The sequence below is a fragment of the Oncorhynchus gorbuscha genome, unplaced genomic scaffold, assembly GCF_021184085.1.
Source record: "Oncorhynchus gorbuscha isolate QuinsamMale2020 ecotype Even-year unplaced genomic scaffold, OgorEven_v1.0 Un_scaffold_825, whole genome shotgun sequence".
In the NCBI taxonomy this organism is placed as follows: domain Eukaryota; kingdom Metazoa; phylum Chordata; class Actinopteri; order Salmoniformes; family Salmonidae; genus Oncorhynchus; species Oncorhynchus gorbuscha.
Genome location: NW_025745612.1, coordinates 213,274 through 241,250, shown reverse-complemented (window position 1 = coordinate 241,250; position 27,977 = coordinate 213,274). Strand labels below are relative to the sequence as shown.

The following is a 27,977-nucleotide window of genomic DNA, read 5'->3' as shown; positions in this document are numbered from 1 at the left end:
GTGCCAAGAAGTCGAGGGACTGGAGGGAGGCATAGGCTGAGATGAACTCTGCCTTGTTGACCGCAGATCGGCAGTTCCAGAGGCTACCGGAGACCTGGAACTCCACGTGGGTCGTGCGCTCTGGGACCACCAGATTAGGGTGGCCGCGGCCACGCGGTGTGGAGCGTTTGTATGGTCTGTGCAGAGAGGAGAGAACAGGGATAAACAGACACATAGTTGACAGGCTACAGAAGAGGCTACGCTAATGCAAAGGAGATTGGAATGACAAGTGGACTACACGTCTCGAATGTTCAGAAAGTTAAGCTACGTAGCAAGAATCTTATTGACTAAAATGATTAAAATGATACAGTACTGCTGAAGTAGGCTAGCTGGCAGTGGGTGCGTTGTTGACACTACACTAATCAAGTCGTTCCGTTGAGTGTAATAGTTTCTGCAGTGCTGCTATTCGGGGGCTAGCTGGCTAGCTAGTAGTGTTGTTTACGTTACGTTGCGTTAAAAGAACGACAATAGCTGGCTAGCTAACCTAGAAAATCGCTCTAGACTACACAATTATCTTTGATACAAAGACGGCTATGTAGCTAGCTATGTAGCTAGCTGCGATCAAACAAATCAAACCGTTGTACTGTAATGAAATGAAATTAAAATGTGATACTACCTGTGAATGCGACCGGGTTGTTGAGTTCTATTCAGCTAGCAGAGTCTCCTACGTTAAGGACGACAAATAGTTGGCTAGCTAACCTCGGTAAATTAAGATACTCTCTCCACTGGCTTCCAGTTGAAGCTCGCATCCGCTACAAGACCATGGTGCTTGCCTACGGAGCTGTGAGGGGAACGGCACCTCAGTACCTCCAGGCTCTGATCAGGCCCTACACCCAAATAAGGGCACTGCGTTCATCCACCTCTGGCCTGCTCGCCTCCCTACCACTGAGGAAGTACAGTTCCCGCTCAGCCCAGTCAAAACTGTTCGCTGCTCTGGCTCCCCAATGGTGGAACAAACTCCCTCACGACGCCAGGACAGCGGAGTCGATCACCACCTTCCGGAGACACCTGAAACCCCACCTCTTTAAGGAATACCTAGGATAGGATAAATTAATCCTTCTCACCCCCCCCCCCCTTAAAATATTTAGATGCACTATTGTAAAGTGGCTGTTCCACTGGATGTCATAAGGTGAATGCACCAATTTGTAAGTCACTCTGGATAAGAGCGTCTGCTAAATGACTTAAATGTAAATGTAATAATCACTCTAAGACTACACACTCTAAACCTAAACAACACAATTATCTTGGAACGAAGATACGAAGACAGCAAAGACAGCTATGTAGCTAGCTAACACTACACTAATCAAGTCGTTCAGTTGAGTGTAATAGTTTCTCCAGTGCAGCTAATCAGTGGACGTTAGCTAGCTGGCTGGCTAGTGAAGACTACGTTAGGACGGCGAAATACGATAATTACGCAATTATCTTTGATACAAAGACGGCTATGTAGCTAGCTGAGAAGAAATTGCTAAGATTAGACAAATCAAACCGTTGTGCTATAATGAAATATAATGTATAATGAAATGTAATGAAATGTAATGAAAAAGTTATACTACCTGCGGGAGCGAAGTGCCGATGCGACCACTCGCTCAATTAGCCTATCAGAAGCTTCTACCATGTCATCATATTCTGGAATTTTCCAAGCTGTTTAAAGGCACAGTCAACTTAGTGTATGTAAACTTCTGACCCACTGGAATTGTAATAGAGTGAATTAGAAGTGAAATAATCAGTCCGTAAACAATTGTTGGAGAAATTACTTGTGTCACGTACAAAGTCGATGTCCTAACCGACTTGCCAAAACTATAGTTTGTTAACAAGAAATTTGTGGAGTGTTTGAAAGGAAGGTTTTCACGACTTCAACCGTATATCTAGCATTCGTATCTCCATTTTACCTCTCATTCATTTGCTAGCTCCACTCTTGTGTTGTCCATTGAAGGAATAATAATGTTTGCCGTGGTGAGAGATAATGGGGTTCTGAGCTACACAAATTAACAAGGTGATAAACAAGAAAGCTGACTGTTACATGACAACAGGAAGGCATTTTTGAATTGCTACTGATACATTAGCCTTGATCCCTAATGGAGGAGGTTGTCGATATCCTCACCTCAAGTCTCTATCAGGAGAGCACTGTTCTCTGTAATGACTGTAGGAAACACTGCCAGCGATGTTCTGTACTGTTGTGCAGTGGGGGTGTCTTGCACTAAAGGTAGTATTTGAGTCCGTTGGCGAAGCCCATCATTATAAATAGTGGAGGGTAATGCAATGTGGCTAGTCCACTGCTGACCAAGCTCAATAAATGTATTAACTGGCAGTTTCTCAGCTGCCAGGGGCTCTCTGTGCAACTTCCAGGCCTTAACTTATGTAATGTTAATAAAAAACAAATAGTGGACCCACAGACCCCTCAGATCATCCTTCATGTCTCTCTCTCCTCCTACCAACTGCCTCATCGGCAGAAAATAGCATGGAGATATGAGCGGTAATGGTGCTCGTTCTCCCTCTCTACCGCTGTACTCGGCTATCTAATGATGCCATCAGTGTGGAGGTGAGGAAAGGTGTAACCTGGGATTGATCACAAAGTCCTGATGTGTGCACACACAGATGTTGGTGTTTTGCAGAAATGGCAGACAACGTGTGTTTCTTTTTTTCTTTTTTTAAAACTCGTTAGATAAATTACCAGGTTGCCAAATTGCTTGGTGCTTTATTAATAAAGCCAGCTGTTCTCATTCCATCCGAGAAGCAGCGCTGCCCCACTCGCCGTGCAGAAAAGGGGCTAGGAGAGTATGCTCGATGCCTCACAGGCTTACGAGCACAAAACTATAGTAGGGGACAGGGGTGTTTCTGACACAGCTTACATCGTGGTTGTTAATCAATTAGTGTACAACATACGGTGAGCTCTCTGTAAACCTACACATGCAGGGTGAGCTGCTTGGCACTCTCGCGAACTTTGTAACTCCGTATAGCAGACAGAATTGAGCAGATCCCGGAAGGTGTAGGAGGCAGGGATACCCTGTGATAAGGGGAGATGTAGTCTTCAGGATGGATGTTGTGATGTTATGTGCAAATCAGATTTCCAGTATACGCAATACTAAAATCCCACATATTTACCTACCTACTACTGTTTATGTGTTGACTGTATGGCATTTATGTATTTCTCTATGGTGATTCAAGTTGTATTGACTGCATTGCCTTCCTGCATATTATCTTTACTGAACAAAATAATACATGCAAATGTAATAATTTCTAAGACTTCACTGAGCTACAGTTCATATAGGGAAATCAGTCAATTGAAGTTAATTCATTAGGCCCTAATCTATGAATGTCACATGACTGGGTAGAGGTGCAGCCATGGGTGGGCCTGGGAAGGCATAGGCCCAACCACTTGGCAGCCAGGACAACCCAATGGGGAGCCAGGCTTTATTACAGACATAAATACTCCTCAGCAGCACATACCCCCCCCCCCCCCCATCCCCCATCCCCCATACACATTGGCAAAGGACAAATGCTCACCAACAGGGATGAAAACACATTTGTGCATACCATTTGAGAGAAAGAAGCTTTTTGTCTGTATGGAAAATGTCTGGGACGTTATATTTCAGTTCTTGAAACATGGGACCAACACTTGTTGCGTTTATATTTTAGTTCAGTGTAATTTCCATATGGTGATTCAATGTTCTGCTTTCTCTCTTGTCGTCTCTCGTCTTTAGGAGACTACGTTGTTCTGACAGTCTTCTTCGACCTGAGCAGGAGGATGGGTTACTTCACCATTCAGACCTATATCCCCTGCACCCTCATCGTTGTCCTCTCCTGGGTCTCCTTTTGGATTAACAAGGATGCTGTACCTGCTAGAACATCCTTAGGTAACAACAAAGCAATACAAATCTCATCAATCGAATTCAAGATAAATAAACAGAGAATAAAAGAGTGATAATTCTGCCTCTCTCTTGTATTTAATCTCATCAGATTCACAATCAACCAACCTAGCCCCAAAACAAACATAGGTTTTTGCAGCTTTATCAGTGGAGTTCATTAGCAGTGTGGTACCTAATTAATCTCGGTCTCTCGTAAAATAGGACTTGTTGTGGTCCAGACCGACCTTTAGCGCCCAGAGAGGGCAGCTGCTTCAGTAACTAGTCCATCTTGATTCTATGAGCCCAGCCGTACGCATATGTTTTATGCAAAGCTCAGGGGAGATTCAGCCTCTATGTAAAAATGCAGGGGCCAAACTTTGCTTAAAGCAAAAGGGGGGATTTGTGAGGAGAATATGTGAGCTATTGAACCTGCTCCTGTCTCCGAAAGGGTGGCCATCTTCAGAGAACGTCGTCTTTTAGTTACATATTCCTTAGTTAGCTGCTTGTGCACCTCCAAGCCTCTCAACCCTGACCACAAGCACTCACACCAGGATCTTTGAAAGTTTTGCTGAATGTAAATCAATCCAGTTCACGGTGTAACATTTTTCTTCCGTTGAAGGAGAGGAGGACCAAAATGCAGCGTGGTTAGTGTTCAACATATTTAATAAGGACAATAAACATGAACACTACCAAATAACAAATGTGAAAACCAAAACAGTCCTATCTGGTGCAATAACACAATCACTCACAAAATACCCAAAGAACATGGCTGCCTAAATATGGTTCCCAATCAGAGACAACGCTAAACACCTGCCTCTAATTGAGAACCAATCTAGGCAACTATAGACTTCCATAAACACCTAGACTAGGTAACACCCCATAAACATACAAAACCCCTAGACCAGGAAAAACACATAAATCCACCATGTCACACCCTGACCTAACCAAAATAATAAAGAAAACAAAGATAACTACGGCCAGGGCGTGACACGCGGACATCCACTTCTTATCATAGAAGAGCTTTTTGACTTTTTAGAAACAATGTTATACCCTATTACTGTGAGAGGTTGATTTATTATTAAATGTACTGCCAGTGTCTATATCTTATATATATATATATATATATATAAGTTGCCTGCCAAAATGTAAATGGAGTCAAATAGCTTAATTTCCTTCCCAAAGATAACAGGGAGGTAAATGTTGGTTAGCTAGCTGGAAGGATTAATGGCTGTGACATAATTCTTAATCCTTCAGTGCCATCCAACCAAATATCACAATCACTCCAGGCACCCCTATGGATATTACAACATTAATCTTGAGGCATGATGATGTCTCTCGTTTTGAATAAAAAATAGCTAAATAACAACCAGATTAGCCTAAAGCCCTCATGATATATTAGAGTGGCTTGTTGAAGAGCTGGAGTGTGTGTTTGAGGCAGGGATGTTGGAAGATGTACACGATAAACACATATCTGTGCTCTCTTGTGTGCTTCGTTAAAGGGTTTCCCCCGATGAAGTATCTCCCTCAACATCATCATGCCTCTTACATGCACCAGATGGCTGGTGGTAAGGCATGGTATGAACATATTGGCTGAATTCGAAAGCATGGATATGTTGTGGATCATGCGAACCAAAACAGCTGGTCCCTATGCCATCCGTTATGGGAGACTACACGTCATACTGTGTCAATTGGTTGCAATTATACAGACAGTGCATTTCATAATCCTTTAGTTTCGTGTAATCCAGTACCCTAACCCTTTCCAGAATATTTTTTTCTGATCACTATACTAAATGATATTGTTTCATTGGGTTCCTTTTTATTTGGGGTATAAGTATGATATGGATTATGTGTCCAGATAAAGCACTTTGGAATGAAGTATGTAATGCATTTTAAAATAGCAAGCTCTAGTCATTTGCAGAGTGCAAACATTTGTTCAAACATTTGTTCAACCATCCCCACTGTATATCATGCATATTTTATTTTGTTCAACCAGTCTGAGATTCCTCCATTCTAATAATATCCTATGAGAAAACACATTTTTGTACAGAAAGTTTATTTAGAGTTTAGAGAAATAGTAGCTAAATCCTCAATAAACAAAGGCATACTCTCTCACAACTTTTCATGTTAGTCTTCTACATCTCCTACATTGTTTAATGCCTCCACTGCACAATATCCCCAAATCCTAGAATCCAACATCCCTAAAAATGTGACCAACATCCCTAAAAATGTAACCAACATCCCTAAAAATGTGACCGACCACCTCGATTAGGTGGTTGGTCACAGCTAGCTAGCTAAATAATGAAGTTAGCTAGCTAAACATAAACCATAATCCCAACCCCATAGCTACAGTACAAACTGAATGTCATAGCTAGCCACCATGCATGAAATGCTGTAGGATGATTCTGCAGGTAGCTAAAGCTAATCAAGTAGGTTCAATGTTAGTTAGCTAACATTAAGCTATAACTAGCAATGTAAATGGTTTTCTGAGATACTAATACAATTACTACTCAGATTATACGCGTAACATTAGCTTGCGAGACAAGCTAGCGAACAGTACGATTTAACTTGCAAAATAACAACTGCCTGACAAAATTAAGAATTTATAATATCTGAAAACTTTATGGCAGACTGGAACCACTTTAAGTAAGACGTCCTGTGTCTTTTCTGTTTAAATTGTAGCTAGCTTGTTTGGCCCTTTGTGTCAAGGCGGTGGCCCGTTCCTGTAGGTTCATGCTCTACAACATCCGCAGAGTACGACCCTGCCTCACACAGGAAGCGGCGCAGGTCCTAATCCAGGCACTTGTCATCTCCCGTCTGGATTACTGCAACTCGCTGTTGGCTGGGCTCCCTGCCTGTGCCATTAAACCCCTACAACTCATCTAGAACGCCGCAGCCCGTCTAGTGTTCAACCTTCCCAAGTTCTCTCACGTCACCCCGCTCCTCCGCTCTCTCCACTGGCTTCCAGTTGAAGCTCGCATCCGCTACAAGACCATGGTGCTTGCCTACGGAGCTGTGAGGGGAACGGCACCTCAGTACCTCCAGGCTCTGATCAGGCCCTACACCCAAATAAGGGCACTGCGTTCATCCACCTCTGGCCTGCTCGCCTCCCTACCACTGAGGAAGTACAGTTCCCGCTCAGCCCAGTCAAAACTGTTCGCTGCTCTGGCTCCCCAATGGTGGAACAAACTCCCTCACGACGCCAGGACAGCGGAGTCAATCACCACCTTCCGGAGACACCTGAAACCCCACCTCTTTAAGGAATACCTAGGATAGGATAAAGTAATCCTTCTCACCCCCCTTAAAATATTTAGATGCACTATTGTAAAGTCGCTGTTCCACTGGATGTCATAAGGTGAATGCACCAATTTGTAAGTCGCTCTGGATAAGAGCGTCTACTAAATGACTTAAATGTAAATGTAAGTCACTCCAGTTTACACTGACCGTGAGCAGAAAGTAGTCTATCACAACTTTCTCCTTTTCCCCATCTTTGACGATAGTGCCTGCTAAATTAAGTACAGTAATTTTGTTGAGAGTAGTAGTAACACCACCATGGCTAACATTATATCTTTAAAAAAATCAGCGGTAGCAAGGATTATCTACACATACTGAGCAGTTCATGTTAGACAGACGCGAGCTGCATGGTAGACTAATCCAAACCTATCACTCGGCATATCAAGCCTCCCGTTATCTCATCCAATAATGGCTGGCGGGAAGGTTCCTGACTTTTTCCGTGGCTAAACCAACTAGGCTTGTAAATTTAACAATTGTATTCGTATTTACAAATGGCATACACATTTGTTATTAAGGCACATAGAGAAATGCCTTCTTGAACATGTGAACTCCTATCTCAAGGCATTCAAACTGTTAAACAGCCATCACTAACACAGAGAGGCTGCTGCCTACGTACAGACTTGAAATCATTGGCCACTTTAATAATGGATCACTAGTCACTTCAATAATGCCACTTTAATACTGTTTACATATCTTGCATTACTCATCTCTGTATTTTTATACCATCTATTGCATCTTGCCTATGCCGCTCGGTCATTGCTATTTATATATGTATATATTCATATTCCATTCCTTTACTTAGATTTGTGTGTATTAAGTAGTTGTTGTGGAATTGTTAGATTACATGTTAGATATTGCTACACTGTCAGAACTAGAAGCACAAGCATTTCGCTACACTGGCGATAACATCTGATAATCATGTGTATGTGACCAAAACAATTTGATTTCTGCCAAAAAAACACATACTTAAAAAAAAAGTTTTAAAAAATTTAAAAAATAACTCTCCTGTGAAATTGTGACGTGTGACACAGTTGAAGTCGGAAGTTTACATACACCTTAGCCAAATACATTTAAACTCAGTTTTTCACAATTCCTGATGTTTAATCCTAGTAAAAATTCCCTGTCTTAGGTCAGTTAGGATCACCGATTTATTTTAAGAATGTAAAATGTCAGAATAATAGTAGAGAGAATGATTTATTTCAGCTTTTATTTCTTTCATCACATTCCCAGTGGGTCAAAGTTTGCATACACTCAATTAGTATTTGGTAACATTGCCTTTATATTGTTTAACTTGGGTCAAACATTTTGGGTAGCCTTTTACAAGCTTGCCCCAATAAATTGGGTGAATTTTGGCCCATTCCTCCTGACAGAGCTGGTGTAACTGAGTCAGGTTTGTAGGCTTCCTTGCTTGCACATGCTTTTTCAGTTCTGTCCACACATTTTCTATAGGATTGAGGTCAGGGCTTTGTGATGGCCAATCCAATACCTTGACTTTGTTGTCCTTAAGCCATTTTGCTTGGAGTCATTTTACATTTGGAAGACCCATTTGCAACCAAGCTTTAACTTCCTGACTGATGTCTTGAGATATTACTTCAATATATCCACATAATTCTCCTCATGGTGCCATCCTCACCTCATGGTGCCATCTGTTTTGTGAAGTGCACCAGTCCCTCCTGCACCCCAAAGCACCCCCACAACATGATGCTGCCACCCCGTGCTTTCACTATTGGTATGGTGTTCTTCAGCTTGCAATCCTCCCCCTTTTTCCTCCAAGCATAACGATGGTCATTATGGCCAAACAGCTCTATTTTTGTTTCATCAGACCGGAGGACATTTCTCCAAAAAGTACGATCTTCGTCTCCATGTGCAGTTGCAAACCATAGTCTGTCTTTTTTTATGGCGGTTTTGGTGCAGTGGCTTCTTCCTTGCTGAGCAGCCTTTCAGGTTATGTCGATATAGGACCTGTTTAACTGTGGATATAGATACATTTGTACCTGTTTCCTCCAGCATCTTCACAAGGTCCTTTGCTGTTGTTCTGGGATTAATTTGCACTTTTGCACCAAAGTACGTTCATCTCTAGGAGATAGAATGCGTCTCCTTCCTTAGCGGTATGATAGCTGCGTGGTCCCATGTTGTTTATACTTTCGTACTATTGTTTGTACAGATGAACGTGGTACCTTCAGGCATTTGAAAATTGCTCCCAAGGATGAACCAGACTTGTGGAGGTCTACAATTCTTTTTCTGAGGTCTTGGCTGATTTCTTTTGATTTTCCCATAATGTCAAGCAATACATCCACAGGTACGCCTCCAAATGACTCAAATGATGTCAATTAGCCTAGCATAAGCTTCTAAAGCCATTTTCTGGAATTTCCCAAGTTGTTTAAAGGCACAGTCAACTTAGTGTTTGTAAACACTAATTCTCACTGTAATTGTGATACATGCACAAAGTAGATATCCTAACCGACTTGCCAAAACTATAGTTTGTTAACAGGAAATTTGTGGATGGTTGAAAAACTAGTTTTTGTTTTAGTGTATGTAAACTTCCGACTTCAACTGTATGCCAACTGCTCAATTGTAGCTTCTTAAATAGGTCACAAATGATATATGTTACCATTTGCTGCTTTAACGTCTTTACCCTCATCTTGACCCTCTTGTCCATTGCCAGGCATTACCACTGTGCTGACCATGACTACGCTGAGTACCATAGCCAGGAAGTCGCTGCCTAAGGTCTCCTACGTGACGGCCATGGACCTCTTTGTGTCCGTGTGCTTCATCTTTGTTTTCGCCGCTCTGATAGAGTATGGAACACTGCACTACTTTGTGAGCAACAGGAAGCCAAGCACAAAAAAGGACAAGAAAAATAAAAACCCGGTGAGTGTTGTATATCCAAAACAAAGTAGGCCCACAAGTGGTAAATACAAAATTGTCAGATTTTCTGTCAGGGAATTTATAGTATATGTGTACATTTCTCCTCAAAGAATTTAACATTTGAGCTTAGAGTGTTTTCAGAGTTCTAACCTTATTTCCAGCCTCTGAAAGCTTTACCAATCACTCTCACTGTATTACTGTAATGTATAGCCAACTACTACTAGGTTCCCTTAAGGGAGAAGTCATTGTGAGTGCCTTGCAGTCTGCGTGAGAGGCACGGGATAGATTGAACCTGTACTTAATCTACACCACAGCTGTGCAGTTATAATTTAGACCTTTGTCACATGACCAGACGTTTTCTTAGGGGCTTCAAATCCCCACAACATCATGGTAGCTAAAGTGAAAGCACCTGAGTTAGCTAGCAAGGTACTTAACAGGCTGTGGGATGCTGCTGTTTCAGCTTCTTTGTAACTAAGATTTGCTTTTGGATATAAATGTGTGCAGGATGAATGAGTAATGATCTGGATGTTCTCACCGAGGTTGTTCTCACTGAGGTTCTTCACATGGTCTGCCAAGATGTGATGCAGAAGCCTTTGACTGAGCTCCTTTTGATCCTCATGAATAGTTAAGAATAAAAGAGGAAATCGAGGAAATAACATCCTTTAATTTCCCATAGGCTTTGGGTATAAGGGTCACTCAGTGAGGGTGATGTGTGCTACTTCCGGCGCCGACAGAGATGGCCGCCTCGCTTCGCGTTCCTAGGAAACTATGCAGTATTTAGTTGTTTATGTGTTATTTCTTACATTGTTACCTCAGGTAATCTTAGGTTTTATTACATACAGTCGGGAGGAACTATTGGATATAAGAGCAACGTCAACTCACCAACAGTACGACCAGGAATACGTCTTTCCGAAGCGGATCCTCTGTTTGGCCTACCACCCAAGACAATGGATCGGATCCCAGCTGGTGACCCAAAACAACGACGCCGTAGAAGGGGCAGACGGAGCGGTCTTCTGGTCAGGCTCCGTAGACGGGCACATCACGCACCGCTGCTGAGCATGCTACTCGCCAATGTCCAGTCTCTTGACAACAAGGTAGACAAAATCCGAGCAAGGATAGCATTCCAGAGAGACATCCGAGACTGTAACTATAAACCACATATCCTGAGGCTGCATTTATTGTAGCCGGGGATTTTAACAAAGCTAATTTGAAAACAAGGCTCCCCAAATTCTATCAGCATATCGATTGTGCTACCAGGCCTGGCCAAACCCTAGACCACTGTTATTCCAACTTCCGCGACACATATAAGGCCCTCCCTTCGGAAAAGCTGACTACCACTCCATTCTGTTGCTCCCAGCCTATAGACAGAAAGCTCCTGTGCTCAGGTCTGTTCAACGCTGGTCCGACCAATTGGATTCCACTCTTCAAGATTGCCGTAATGCGGAACATTTCCCAGTCCACGTGATCGAAGCAAACAACAACATTGACGAATACGCTGATTCGGTGTGCTAGTTTATTAACAAGTGCATTAGTGATGTTGTACCCACAGCGTCTATTAAAACATTCCCCAACCAGAAACCGTAGATTGATGGCAGCATTCACGCAAAACTGAACGTGCAATCCAGTGCTTTTAATCAGGGCAAGGTGACCGGAAACATGACTGAATACAAACAGTGTAGCTATTCCCTCCGCAAGGCAATCAAACAAGCTAAGCGTCAGTACAGAGACAAAATGGAGTCACAATTCAACGGCTCAGACATGAGAGGTATGTGGCAGGGTCTACCGTCAATCACGGACAATAGAAGAAAAACCAGCCCTGTCGCGGATCACGATGCCTTGCTCCCAGACAGACTAAACAACTTTTTTGCCCGCTTTGAGAACAATACAGTGCCACTGACACGGCCCGCTACCAAAACCTGCGGGCTCTCCTTCACTGTAGCCAACGTGAGTAAAACATTTAAACGTGTTAATCTTCGCACAGCTGCAGGCCGAGACGGCATCCCAGGACGCGTCCTCAGAGCATGCGCAGACCAGCTGGCTGGTGTGTTTACAGACATATTCAATCTGCTGTCCCCACATGCTTCAAGAGGGCCACCATTGTTCCAGTTCCCAAGAAAGCTAAGGTAACTGAGCTAAATGACTACCGCCCTGTAGCACTCACTTTTGCCATCATGAAGTGCTTTGAGAGACTAGTCAAGGACCATATCACCTCCACCCTACCTGACACCCCACAAGGGTGTGTTCACTGCCCTCTCCTGTACTCCCTGTTCACCCATGACTGCGTGGCCATGCACGCCTCCAACTCAATCATCAAGTTTGCAGATGGCAGTACAGTGGTAGGCTTGATTACCAACAACGACGAGACGGCCTACAGGGAGGAGGTGAGGGCCCTCGGAGTGTGGTGTCAGGAAAATAACCTCACACTCAATGTCAACAAAACAAAGGAGATGATCGTGGACTTCAGGAAACAGCAGAGGGAGCAGCCCCCTATCTTCATTGATGGGACATTAGTGAAGAGGGTGGAGAGTTAAGTTCCTCGGCGTACACATCACGGACAAACTGAAATGGTCCACCCACACAGACAGCGTGGTGAAGAAGGCGCAGCAATGCCTCTTCAACCTCAGAAGGCTGAAGGAATTCAGCTTGTCACCAAAAACACTCAAAGTTTTACAGATGCACAAATGAGAGCATTCTGTCTGGCTGTATCACCACCTGGTACGGCAGCTGCTCCACCCATAACCGGAAGGCTCTCCAGAGGGTAGTTAGGTCTGCACAACTCATCACCGGGGGCAAACTACCTGCCCTCCAGGATACCTACAGCACCAGATGTCACAGGAAGGCCAAAAAGTTAATCAAGGACAACAACCACCCGAGCCACTGTCTGTTCAACCCGCTATCATCCAGAAGGCGAGGTCAGTACGGGTGCATCAAAGTGGGGAACGAGAGACTGAAAAACAGCTTCTATCTCAAGGCCATCAAACTGTTAAACAGCCATCACTAACATTGAGTGGCTGCTGCCAACATACTGACTCAACTCCACCTACTTTAATAATGGAAAAATTGATGTAATCAATTTATCACTAGCCCCTTTATATAATATTTACATACCCTACATTACTCATCTCATATGTATATACTGTACACTATACCATCTACTGCATCTTGCCATCTTGATGTAATTAAATGTATCACTAGCCACTTTAAACAATGCTACTTTATACAATGTTCTCATACCCTACATTACTCATCTCATATGTATATACTGTACGCTATACCATCTACTGCATCTTGCCATCTTGATGTAATGTATCACGCGCCACTTTAAACAATGCCACTTCATATAATGTTCTCAAACCCACTACTCATCTCATATGTATATACTGTACTCTATACCATCTACTGCATCTTGCCATCTTGATGTAATGTATCACTAGCCACTTTAAACAATGCCGCTTCATAAGTTTTCATACCCTACATTACTCATCTCATATGTATATACTGTACGCTATACCATCTACTGCATCTTGCCATCTTGATGTAATGTATCACGCGCCACTTTAAACAATGCCACTTCATATAATGTTCTCAAACCCACTACTCATCTCATATGTATATACTGTACTCTATACCATCTACTGCATCTTGCCATCTTGATGTAATGTATCACTAGCCACTTTAAACAATGCCGCTTCATATGTTTTCATACCCTACATTACTCATCTCATATGTATATACTGTACGCTATACCATCTACTGCATCTTGCCATCTTGATGTAATGTATCACGCGCCACTTTAAACAATGCCACTTCATATAATGTTCTCAAACCCACTACTCATCTCATATGTATATACTGTACTCTATACCATCTACTGCATCTTGCCATCTTGATGTAATGTATCACTAGCCACTTTAAACAATGCCGCTTCATATGTTTTCATACCCTACATTACTCATCTCATATGTATATACTGTACTCTATACCATCTACTGCATCTTGCCTATGCCGTTCTGCCATCACTCATTTATATATTTTTATGTACATATTTGTATTCATTCCTTTACACTTGTGTGTGTATAAGGTAGTTGTTGTGAAATCTTTAGGTTATATTACCGTATGGTCGCTACACTTGCATTAACATCTGCTCACCCTGTGTATGTGACAAATACATTTGATTTCTAACCATTTTATGAAAAATAAAACATAATAATGTCCTATTTCATGTTTTGATGGTATTTGTTCAGATATCTGCATTATGCATGAGAACAACAGGTAATTCATAATCAATCTACTAAATGTATGCGCACTGGAACTGATTAGGTAATCTAAGGTTTTAAGTTAGATGGAGAAAGAGCGTATAACGCACTACAAATCCATATTCAATGTGTTTTATTTAGATACAAATGCCATTAACTGTACAAAAAAATGACATTGTCTTGTTTTGGTGTAACGGGTCAACCTTGAGCCTTACTAGGATCAATATCACCCCTAAACCATTGATGTCAAGTTTGTTTTTATCATGGATATAGCACATCTCTAAAGGTAGATTTGGCTGGAGATCAACCTGGTCTCCAGTGTGATGTGTCCTGTCATGCACCTTCCTCCTCCTGTATGTGTGTCTCTACAGTATACTATTCTCTTTCTACTTTTGATGTTCTCTATGTTTTTGTTTATTACATGTGTTCTTTTTTGTGTTGCTCTCTTTTAATTCCACATATTCTTTGTTTCCTGTTGGGACAAAAGCTCCTCCGGCTCTTTTCCTCAAAGGTATATTGCCTTCAGTTTCAACTATTGACTGCATGTGTCTGCTGCATTTTGCCTCTTTCTGGCCCCAGCTAGCACATTGCACTGCTACTTGTCTGTTTTAGATACCCTTTATTTACTTTTACCTCAGAATCTCTTCTGCAATACCATCAAATAAAGTGCTCACGGGAAAGTGCGGAGGCAGCCAGACGTACTTGCGTCGTGGCAATAATGCGCTCTTTCAACCAGTCCACACATGTCGCTAGTAAAAAGATGGCACGCAATGGTTTCATTCTGGCTTTTTTCCCCATTTCTTTCTGCCTCACACTGTGCAATTTTGACTGTAAACCGGTGGCATCTTTTTCTCCGCTATCATTTAACCTACCCATGTATTTGTGGGGCTTTTAACCTGACGCTTCCTATAGAGTCAGCAAAGCCTTAACAGACTGAAGTAGACAACCCCTACACTGTGCTAGGCCTCATTAGTAGTGATCGTCTTAACGGCTACACACGGGCGGCAGAGTAGACTCAGCCCCAGTAATCTTCATCCACTCACAGTGCAGAGGGTGCTACTGAAGAGCTATATTTAACACTCAAGTAAAGAAGATGGTGTGCTTTCAAAACCCGAATCACCCTTAATCTATGGTATGAAAGAACATTTCTTAATGGGGTCATTTGACTGAATTTAAATACCATTAGTCAGAGAATACTGTAAGTCAACATTTGAACCAGCCATTTATAGTGAAGGGCATTTTCTATAGATAGTTTAAATGGACAAAACAATCAACAACAAAAATGTACTACAGCTGACACGAAGCTTAGATTAAAGTGGTACGGATCCAGAGCAGATGCCTGTGTTTCCTTCAATCATTCCTCCCTAGAGGTTGTCTACTTTCATTCGGTTAAAGCTGCAATGCCACTGTTTTGTTTTGCAAACCCCCGGCCACGCTGCAGTATCTGTGTTTGTTACACTGCTTGAGCTAGCTCCTACCACACCCTTCCTTCTCCCGTGCAACGCCACTTTGAGACCCTGGGTCACATGACCTGATGCTGCTCCCTGCTGCAAATCCCCCGGCGGCTGTCAATCAATCAGGCAATATTGTGGAACCAGCCATGTATCGTTTTCAAAGGGACGACAACAACTCTTGTGTTCTAGTGCTGGGTAAATTTGAGCTGCAGGGAGCGAGTTAAAGTCAAATCAGTGTTTTGAGCTTTTATGATGACACATGCCTTAAACAGTTTACCCCAATGCTTATGGCATTTGAGAAGTGGTACTTGACACACATATGATTAATTTTATAAAGACCAAATATTCAGAAAGCAGTATGATTACCTAAACATAGTACTGGCACGGCATCACATGGTCTCCGTTCAGTCAGTAGCGACTCCATTCAGTTTATTTTAAGCGGGGCAATACATGTAGCTACGTCATTCTATTTCTAAGTGACTCATACAGAAAATATGATGCTGGGTCAGAGAAAGCTCATTCTTAAAGTTGATCATGAGAGTTTATTTTTATTTTATTTTTAAAGGTGGCGTGTTGTTTTGCGATAAAAGCCCATGAAAATGCCCTCTTTCAATGCTAATTGTGCCTCTTTTGACTGATGGAGCAAAGGACTCGCTGATGTCACTGACCTATTTTAGGAATCATCCGAAATAAAACGCTGTGCCCTGAAGTGGTGAGCAGGCTTAAATGGAAGTTGATTTAACCCATTTAGGGACAGGAAATGGAGGATGGAGGAACAGTGAGTCCCTGCTCAGGAGTCTTTCTTATCATACAGCTTAAATCATAAGCGATTTACAAAAAAGCGTCCGCTAAATGGCATATATTATTATTATTATTATTATATTCCGATTTCCTCCCTCTGAAATCCATACAAGGGCATCCACGTACAGAAGAAGAATTGGTCCCGCTTTATTTGAAGTGCATCTCATGAAGTCTTCTTAAAGCCTTCATATAGACTTCATAAGCACTACATAGATGTTTCACAAATAATCTATTAACAAATGTCATGCTCTATAAATATTCATAATGTGGCATACGTGTGTGACGTAACCGTACAGATATTTGTTCACATTTGCATGAAATACGGTTAGAGATGATTTGTGACCCATTTATGTAGCGCTTACGAAGCCTATTTAATTGCTTTATTGAAGCTTTCCTAATATTCACTTCAAATAGTGCAGGACTGATGTAATTTGAGTGAATCGTAATGCGAAAGGGGACTATGGTTTAGCTTTGGGACTAATGATAACCACGATACTCATGTTTTCCCATGATGTGCAACAGCAGAGCTTATAATGGGTTTCCCAGCACTAGCATCATCTTTCTGCTAAACAAAGCGAAACTTACACAATGTTTCTGACAGAAGCTAAACTTCTTTACCCTAAGGTGTAATTTGCCTTACGCGTTCCAAAGGGAATAGTCCATTGTCATCTTTAAGCCACTCTAATTAAATGCAGGTGCCACTGATATGTAAACATGTATTTGCTGACATGCTTAAAAAGAACCCATTGGCAAGTGAAGGTACAAATTACATTTTGTATACTAACATAAAGAGAGACTAAATTAGGTCCCCTGTGCTGCCTCTTAGACTCTAGTCGCTAACTGTGCTCTCTCTGTTATAAGCAGACACCTACGGTGGACATACGCCCTCGCTCAGCCACCGCCATCCAGATGAACAACGCCACCCACATGCAGGAGCGGGATGAGGAGTATGGCTACGAGTGCCTAGACGGCAAGGACTGCACCAGCTTCTTCTGCTGTTTCGAGGACTGCCGCTCCGGGGCTTGGCGGCACGGGCGGTTGCATATCCGTGTCGCCAAGATAGACTCGTACGCTCGCATCGGTTTCCCCACCGCTTTCGGTCTCTTTAACCTGGTTTACTGGATCTCCTATCTCTATCTCTAGATCCAGCGTGTAGCCAGACTTAGAATATATGTTCTGCTCCAACGTGACCATTTTTTTCAGAAGGGGACCCACTGAAATGTTTTCCTTTTGTTTCTGTTTGATTTTTCTATGTTTGTTAATTCATATTTCTCATAATTTCTTTATATGGTTGAAGCAAAAGTTGTAGCAAAACCATTAGGCATGCAGGGATCTGGAGTCCGATAGTGGGGACTACGACTGTGCTTTGGGTAAAGGCAAGAACCTAAGTTCACCGTAGTGATTCTGCAGGACTACATTTTCCAGATTCCCCTTGATCAGATAATTGGTTTACGTAGAAGGTAATCGCAGTCAGGGCCGCTTCAATGTTGTTGTTTTTTTGTATCTGCCCTTAGTCAGTATATTAGATCACAGTAAACATTTTCACGGTAAACAAACTTCATTCAAACTGAAAAAGTATCAAGGCATGTTTCCGATTTCTTGCATTAACAAGTCACGCATGCGCCGTAGGAGACAAACGGAAGATTTGACATCAGCTTATTTTCCCCATCTTTTAAAATATGCATTTACTTATATTGCTGTATTCCGTCCATCCAAAATACAAAATAAGCTAAATCTCAAGCACTTTAATAGCTATGTAGGTTGAACAGTAAGTATGATTTTCAATGATAATTTGATAGCTCGGTTTCTTTCATCTAACTGTGAAACTTTACTTTTACACAGTTAAACATGCATTTTTTGAATGTGTGGTCAGGAGCGCTAGAAAATACTGTTTATGGTCAATGCTCAACTGTACAGACACTGTATATATTTTATTATTATGTAGTGGTTTTCATTTATTTATTGCATGCACCTTTCAGGCCCAAAATCAACACATGTTTTAAAGGGGCAATCCACAGTTGTTACATCCATTTTACCGACACATAAATTAACGATATTCTCATTGATACTTGAAGTTATAAAGGCCTCATGAGCTTACTTCAACTGTCCTACCCCGTCCCAACCCGGCATATAAACTTGTTTTACTCCAATGCTTGTGAACATTGTAAATGTAAACAAACACTGTTTAGCCTCAAAATATGTTTAAATCCATCATTTAGATTTCGTGGATGGTCAGTCCTTGCATCAACAACCCTGTCTGTAAATTTAAGAGTGGTTACATTTCTTCAGGCCCATCCCTCAGCTTTTTGCAAAGACAGAGGTGGGGTATCTGTTTGTTATTGTTTAAACTGTGGATAGCCCCTTTAAGGTCTTCGATTGTTGGCTATGGATACAAAAAAAGAACACTGCTGATTATCCATCTGGATTCCGTCTTACTTTTTTAGGAAAAGTAGAAAATGAGACAAAGTCAGATTCTGTCTTATAAATTAACGTTAATCTCTACCAGTATGTATTACAAGAGGATCAATCCAGACCTTACAGGGAAAGCGTTGTTATATCAACTTTTATTAACTTGTAGACTGTCCTGAAAAACTCTTCCCTTTCAAACACTTTGCTATTGATGGCTATCTTCAATTGACACACAAGTGTGCTGGCTCCTTTGGGAAGTGTGTAGATAAGAAATAGGCATCAAAAACAAATGTATGGTTTTCTTACATCAAAACATATTTTCTTACATCAAAACATATTCTGCTCCCTTTCTCTACCCCACAACCACTTGGTGGAAGTGAATTTCATGCCAACACATCAAGCAGTGTTTTACTTCATTCAGCTGGCACAATTGAGTGTCTACAATGGAAGCGGCTGTAGTTCTGAATGCGTACACCCATCAAAATGCCAAAACTCTCAGCGACAGAAAACAAACTCCCATTTGTCATAAGACTGAACTGCATTACTTAGTCACCGCATTAAAACAGGATCCATTCCATCTGTCTCAATGGGTGGTTTAGAGGGACTTAAGGCAAAAACAAACCATTTAACTTGAGGAATATTGATGAACATGACAGCTCCGTGGAGAAGAAAGCATCTGCTTGTGACCCGACCAGATGCATAAGCCTTACTCTCTTTGAAGAGAAACACTGTGGAAATTACAATGATCTGACGCTGAAAATGTATTGGAAGATCTGGGAGAAGTTCAGGAATTTATTTTTTTTGGTTCATTTTACTTTTCTGTGTTTACAATGGATCATTAAATCATTCATGTGTCAATACACCATTACTCGTTTATAGTGTGGCACATTGTGAATGTCAACATAAGTACTCAAACTATTTGTGCTTCACATCATATGCTAATGGCACGCTTACAATGCAACTTATGGGGTACTTGTATACCCAAATCATGGCCAACCTGTTCCAAAAGAGTACCTTAGCTAAAGGCAGCCAGAGGATGTTAAAGCAGTGCTTTAATCTAGACCAGGGTTTCCCAAACACGGTCCCGGGGCCTCCCATGGGGGCACGTTTTGTTTTCTGCCCTAGCACTACACAGCTGATTTAAATAACTCATCATCAAGCTTTGATTATATGAATCGGCTGTGCAGTTTTCGGGCAAAAAAAAACAAAACTTGCCCCCCTGGGAGGACCCGGGACCAAGTTTGGGAAACCCTGATCAAAATGAATAAGTCATTTTACTGTACATATTGTAAATCACATGATATTGTGTACATAGTAGATCACAAAAGGAAACAAACACTTATCAAACTCTTCAATTTTTGAAAGGGGCAATGAAATGTTTCATTTTCTTCATGTATCCCCTTTCATTGATATCATTATTATCATTGCATTATGCTGGACTGTGTGGGATATTGTAGGGCAGGTGTATTCTACGAGGTCCGGAGCCTGTAGGTTTTCTGTTCTACCTGATAATTAATAGCACCCACTTGGTGTCCCAGGTCTAAATAAGTCCTTGATTAGAGGGAAACAATTAAAAAACTGGCTTTGAGGTCCAGAGTAGAGTTTGAGTGTTGTAGAGTATTTTTCAAGGAAATCGTCGTGTTTCCCTATTTAGAAAGCCCTCAACGAAACAGAGATGGAGAATGTCCTTTGTCAACAATATCATAGAGACATAATTTCGTTCTATAATGAATTTATCTTGTTGTTGTTGTATTTTCTATGTTGTGGTCTACATAGGCTCTAAAGACCAGTTATAGTCTGTTCACTGAAGGGTATGACTAAAAAGGTAGGTGGCGAAGTTACTTATTAACCAGCCTCAATTGACAATATCTTTTCAGACATTCAACTGTTATATTAGCTACTCCCTGAGGTACTGAACAGACGTGCTTCTCTAGTCTAAAGTGGCCGTCAGAGTTTCTGCATTAAATTGTAAAGTTTCTTAGCAACAACTGTACTACCCATTGTCAGTTGAATGAAGTGGAAAGTGAGTGGAATTTGAAGCTCTACCCCTTGTGCATTCACTAGTGGTCCTCTATTTTGTACCTGTTGCGAAGCTATCACTCAGTACAAGGTTTTGTCTTAAGGGTGTGTGTGTGTTTTTCTCTCACTTGAACAGAAAGGAATGGATTTTTTGGCAACTTGATAGTTTACTTCAGTTGAAATGGAGAGGAATGTAAGGGTGTGGAAGAACAACTTTAAGTGCCAAACTTTGACACAAATGTGATACATCCATTCAGAAACCCATAGTGTTCAATGATCTCTTATAGTCAAAATGAACTGTTATTTTGCGAAGTATGTGCGAAATTGGAGAAATGCGTTTTGTGTTCTTCGAGAAATAATATTTAACAGATATAATTTACTATTAACACATACATGAGACATTATTTGTATACCTTCATTTACCATTATTACATTTCACAGACGCTGTTATCCAGATCAACTTGCAGTAGTGAGTGTATACACTTTCTGTACTGGTCCCCTGTGGGAATTGAACCCACAACCCCTGGTGTTGCAAGTGCAATGCTCTACTAACTGAGCCATACGGAACATTATCTCATGGTCTATAGCTTATGAACAAATATCAAAGCACAAGGACCAAACGTGCATTAGCTTTATCTTAAAATGCCTCTGTCTCAGAGACACACTTTTCATCCATTCAAGTATAACCTTTGATAAAGAGAATGAGTTAGCATTTTTTTTTGTTTGTTTGAAAGAAAGGCTGAACGAGCACATTCAGAAAGTAGAGATGTTTTTAACTGTGAGAAAGTAGTTACTGAGGTATCAAGTGTATGTATGTGGTTTATAAATACCCAATGACCAACCAGTCATATTGAACGGTGCTGGCATACTAAATTTGATTATTTATATCAACTATTTAAATGTTGCTTTACTATACACAAAAAAACATTATATTGTATTTTTGTGATTTCTTTATTTTCTTATGTTAGTTTGCACACATATGGTACATACAGTATTACACATAGTTAAAGGTTTTGGAATTCTCCTGGTACTTTGAAGGAGATAATCATAAAAGATAGTGTGCACACGATGTATAGGTCAATCACAAATATGAATATATTTAACATTTAGTTCATGTGGTATTGCTCAGCTTATTTTAATTTGGCCTCCATCTATTCGACCGTCTCATGACCTAATTTAGGTTAGAGGAGGACAGAGCATTCAAAGATAAAAGAAGACAGATATATTTTATTTGGGGGAAACTACAAATAGGACCTATTTGAAGAGCACATGTAAATAATTTATATAGTTATATACTTTGTCAGACTGGAGAAAAAAAATATACCAGTCAAAAGTTTGGACACAGCGACTCATTCCAGTTGTTTCCCCACTATTTTCTACATTGTAGAATAATAGAGAAGACATCAAAACTATGAAATAACACACATGGAATCATGCATAAACAAAAATATATATATATATTTTATATTTGAGATTCTTCAAAGTAGGCACCCTTTGCCTTGATGACAGCTTTGCACACTTGGCATTCTCTCAACCAGCTTCATGAGGTAACCTGGAATGCATTTCAATTAACAGCTGTGCCTTGTTAAAGGTTAATTTGTGGAATTTCTTTCCTTCTTAATTTGTTTGAGCCATTCAGTTGTATTGTGACAAGGTAGGGGTGATATACAGAAGATAGCCCTATTTGGTAAAATACCAAGTCCATATTATAGCAAGAACAATTCAAATGAGCAAAGAAAAATGACAGTCCATCATTACATTAAAACATGAAGATCAGTCATTCCCGGAACATTTCATGAACTGTGAATGTTTCTTCAAGAACAGTCGCAAAAACCATCAAGCTCGATGATGAATCTGGCTCTCATGTGGACCGCCACAGGAAAGGAAGACCCAGAGTTACCTCTGCTGCAGAGGATTTCATTAGAGTTACCAGCCTCAAAAATTGCAGCCCAAATAAATGCTTCACAGCGTTCAAGTAAAAGACACATCTCAACTGTTCAGAGGAGATTGCGTGAATCAGGCCTTCATGGTCGAATTGCTGCAAAGAAACCACTACTAAAGGACACCAATAATAAGAAGAGACTTGCTTAGGCCAAGAAACACGAGCAATGGACATTAGACTGGTAGAAATCTGTCCTTTGGTCTAATAAATCCAAAGTTTTGATTCCAACCACAATGACTTTGTGAGATGTAGAGAAGGTGAACGGATGATCTCTGCATGTGTGGTTCCCAACATGAAGCATGGAGGAGAGGATTTGATGGTGTGGGGGTGCTTTGCTGGTGACAAAATCAGTCATTTATTTAGAATTCAAGGCACACTTAACCAGCATGGCTACAACAGCGTTCTGCAGAGATACGCCATCCCATCTGGTTTGCGCTTAAGTGGGACTATCATTTGTTTTTCAACAGGACAATGACCCAAAACACACCTCCAGGCTGTGTAAGGGCTATTTGACCAAGAAGGAGAGTGGTGGAGTGCTGCATCAGATGACCTGGCCTCCACAATCACCTAACCTCAACTCAATTGAGATGGTTTGGGATGAGACAGACCACAGAGTGAAGGAAAAGCAGCCAATAAGTGCTCAGCACATGTGGGAACTCCTTCAAGACTGTTGGAAAAGCATTCCAGGTGAAGCTGGTTGAGAGAATGCCAAGAGTGTGCAAAGCTGTCATCAAGGCAAAGGGTGGCTACTTTGAAAAATCTCAATTAAAAAAAATCTAATAGTTTAACAGTTATTTTGTTACTACATGATTCCATATGTGTAATCTCATAGTTGTGATGTCTTCACTATTATTCTACAATGTAGAAAATAGTAAAGATTAAGAAAAACCCTGGAGTGATATGTGTGTTCAAACTTTCAACTGTTACTGTATACAGTATACCACACCATAATTGCAGTACTGGGTACCTGGTTTCCAAAAACAAAATACATCTATTATGAATTCCATTCATATCTTAGTTGTTTGCCATCTCTGTATATTTATTGAGTATTGTACAAAAGGGACACTGATTAATTATTGTTAGGGTCTGCATAATATACTAAATGTACTGAAAAAATCCTTTTCATAAGGGAATTGCACACAGTTGTGAAATTTTGCAATAAAATGATTGCATTATCAATGTGTCTTGTTTGTCACATTTAATGACTTGTGTTATTCTACGGAATGGCATGCTATAACAAAACAAATGTGACCATACATCAAACATGACTAACATTTGCAGCTGATTTCCTCACGCTGTATAGGCCATCGAATACTTGTGAGAACAGGTTAAAACCCTTATTGAACTGCGATAAAGTGGTTCCTGAACAAAAGAAGATGCATATTTGGAGGCATGTGAACCATTTTTGGGGGTTTGCGAGTTGAGGTGTGTTTTTTTTTTTCCACCTTTATTTAACCAGGTAGGCTAGTTGAGAACAGGTTCTCATTTGCAACTGCGACCTGGCCAAGATAAAGCATAGCAGTGTGAACAGACAACACAGAGTTACACATGGAGTAAACAATTAACAAGTCAATAACACAGAGAAAAAAAGGGGAGTCTATATACAATGTGTGCAAAAGGCATGAGGAGGTAGGCGAATAATTACAATATTGCAGATTAACACTGGAGTGATAAATGATCATGTACAGGTAGAGATATTGGTGTGCAAAAGAGCAGAAAAGTAAATAAATAAAAACTGTGGGGATGAGGTAGGTGAAAATGGGTGTGCTATTTACCAATAGATTATGTACAGCTGCAGCGATCGGTTAGCTGCTCAGCTAGCTGATGTTTGAAGTTGGTGAGGGAGATAAAAGTCTCCAACTTCAGCGATTTTTGCAATTTGTTCCAGTCACAGGCAGCAGAGTACTGGAACGAAAGGCGGCCGAATGAGGTGTTGGCTTTAGGGATGATCAATGAGATACACCTGCTGGAGCGCGTGCTACGGATGGGTGTTGCCAAAGTGACCAGTGAGCTGAGATAAGGCGGAGCTTTGCCTAGCATGGCCTTGTAGATGACCTGAAGCCAGTGGGTCTGGCGACGAATATGTAGCGAGGGCCAGCCGACTAGAGCATACAAGTCGCAGTGGTGGGTAGTATAAGGTGCTTTAGTGACAAAACGGATGGCACTGTGATAAACTGCATCCAGTTTGCTGAGTAGAGTGTTGGAAGCAATTTTGTAGATGACGTCGCCGAAGTCAAGGATCGGTAGGATAGTCAGTTTTACTAGGGTAGGGTTGACTGTTCAGTGATGTAATGGGAGCATTAGCAGGAGCCCAGTGTTTGATGTGTTTCAGGGCAGCAGCGTGCTAGGCTGGCTGGTGCAGGGAGACCTCTGCTTTGGCACCTCATCCCCTGAGGTTGAGTCGCAGCTGCTGGGCCAGAGATGGCAGCGAATCCCCCTGGTTATTACGCAACGCACTATCAAAAGGTAGCCTTTCATCTGCAGCGGTACAAGCTCTTCTGAAGAAAAGCTGGAACTACAAGGGTCCACCATTAATAATGCAACACAGCCACTCATTTTTTAATTAACATTATTATCGTCTTGGTGCCAAACATTCTTCTATCTGGTCCATGGCAAGGTGAGGCAATATCCAGGATTTATTATGCTGCTGGAGTTACATTTCACTCTTACAGTACGTTGATTGAAGTGTGCATATCCCTGGAATGTTGTCATAAACTCACCCCTATAGGACTTGCTTTTCACCGGGATTGTAGCTTTCCATAAGCTTGGCAAGCCAAGATAGAGGTATAGATAGAGCAAAGTATTTCCAGGGACATAACAAAAGAGGGATTCTAGTGCAATGTAAGACATGCTGAACTTTAAAGAAGTTTGTCCAAAAAATAAATGTCTCTGATCCTACAGGCTACCTATAAAATACTATATGGGCCTGGAGAGTCAATAACACAGCATTTAGATTTATAGATTAAATTAAACATGGTTGATAGCTCCATTGAGCATGTTTTAGTCAAAGATGTTGCTTAATCTATGTCCAGGAAAAAGTCCACTAGACATAAGTTGTTTTGAGTAGATCCCTCCCAAAATTGGGGGGAAATCACCCTTTCCCACTAGCACTGACTTCGCTGATAAAAACTTTGTTTGAGGGAAAATGTACATGAAACGATTCAGATGTGTTGTTGTCTCAGCTAGCCATCTTAAGATGAATGCACTAATTGTAAGACGCTTTGGATAAGATCGTCTACTAAATGACTCAAATTAAATAAAAAGCAAATAATAAACCATTGCATGCATCCATGCAGACTAACAATAAAATACAATTCCTAAAGTGATGAGCAACCTAAGCAAAGGACCAGATTTGGTCAAATATTTTAGAGGAGAGAGAGAGAGAGAGAGAGAGAGAGAGAGAGAGAGAGAGAGAGAGAGAGAGAGAGAGAGAGAGAGAGAGAGAGAGAGAGAGAGAGAGAGAGAGAGAGAGAGAGATAGGAGAGAGAGAGAAGAGAGAGAGAGAGAGAGAGAGAGAGAGAGAGAGAGAGAGAGAGAGAGAGAGAGAGAGAGAGAGATAGAGAGAGAGAGAAGAGAGAGAGAGAGATAGGAGAGAGAGAGAGATAGAGAGAGATAGGAGAGAGAGAGAGAGAGATGAGAGAGAGAGAAGAGAGAGAGAGAGAGAGAGAGGAGAGAGAGAGAGAGAGAGAGGAGAGAGAGAGAGAGAGAGAGAGAGGAGAGAGAGAGAGAGAGAGAGAGAGAGAGAGAGAGAGAGACTCTCCCACATTGACTCTGTACCGGTACCCCCTGCATATTGCCACGCTATTGTTATTTACTGCTACTCTTTAATTATTTGTTATTCTTATCTCTTACATGTTTTGTGTTTTCCGAACGGTGACCTAACTTAGTTGATGATCCAGTACCGTCATTAACCATTTGTTTCAAACCACAGCTCTCGTCATATCTCATTAAAGTAGTTCTATTTGAATTATTAGGATCCTTCCAATTGATATAAAACTCACCCTCAATAAATATATCTCTTTTACTATCTGTGGCCTGGTCAAATCCAGTGCATAAGTCATCCAGATAGGATGACTAGAGCTAGGAGGTCTATACACACATCCAATATGGGTGCCTGGTGAGTTAGATGTTTATTTTTATTTATTTTACCTTTATTTTACTAGGTAAGTATGGGTGCCTGGTGAGTTAGATGTTTATTTTATTTATTTTACTAGGCAAGTCAGTTAAGAACAAATTCTTATCCTCAATGACGGCCTAGGAACAGTGGGTTAACTGCCTGTTCAGGGGCAGAACGACAGATTTGTACCTTGTCAGCTCAGGGATTCGAACTTGCAACCTTTCGGTTACTAGTCCAACGCTCTAACCACTAGGCTACCCTGCCGCCCCAGGGCATGTACTTGAGCCCATAGTGCATCTATTGACACACATTAAGGTCATCCCTCCTCTTAAAAGGTATATGATTCTGAATGCACAGTGCTACACCCCCACCATTCCTGTTCCTGTCCCTCCTCAGTAGACTATATCAATGAATGTTCATTTGCCCATTATTTACAGATGCATCCAAATGCGTTCCGGTTAAAGCTAAAATATGAATATCATTTATTTATTTTAAGTTAAAAACCTCATGTATTTTGTTAGGAAGGCTACATACATTGACCTGAGCTATATGCAGCCCTTTTCTTGTCAGGTGAAGATAAATAGATGATGTATTCGTTATAGTTGAAGTTGTCATGATACACTGCAACAAACAAACTCAGATTTGAAAACTGGATTAAAATAGCCAGGGAGTTACTCTAGAGTTCCGATACAGTTGGATGAACATAGCCAGGGGGTTGCTCTAGAGTCCTGATACAGTTGGATGAAAATAGCCAGGGAGTTACTCTAGAGCCCCGATTTGAAAACTGGGTTAAAGTAGCCAGGGAGTTACTCTAGAGTTCCGATACAGTTGGATGAAAATAGCCAGGGGGTTGCTCTAGAGTCCCGATACAGTTGGATGAAAATAGCCAGGGAGTTGCTCTAGAGTCCCGATACAGTTGGATGAAAATAGCCAGGG

At 41.2% G+C, this 27,977-nt stretch overlaps 1 protein-coding gene across 3 annotated transcripts in view; it reads left to right on the top strand.

Annotated features, from left to right (window-relative positions):
• The window catches only part of LOC124019374 (gamma-aminobutyric acid receptor subunit gamma-2-like), a 72,104-nt gene extending 52,273 nt beyond the window's left edge, over nt 1-19,831 (top strand). Inside the window, exons 7-10 of one of the 3 annotated variants that reach the window (XM_046334688.1) lie at nt 3,741-3,893; nt 9,841-10,046; nt 14,787-14,810; nt 17,416-19,831. In XM_046334688.1, coding sequence (XP_046190644.1) covers nt 3,741-3,893; nt 9,841-10,046; nt 14,787-14,810; nt 17,416-17,697 — 665 coding nt within the window. In that variant the 3' untranslated portion in view covers nt 17,698-19,831. The remainder of the gene's footprint in view (nt 1-3,740; nt 3,894-9,840; nt 10,047-14,786; nt 14,811-17,415) is intronic. The other 2 variants (XM_046334689.1, XM_046334690.1) reach the window with 2 other exon arrangements.
• Nucleotides 19,832-27,977: the final 8,146 nt, after the last annotated feature.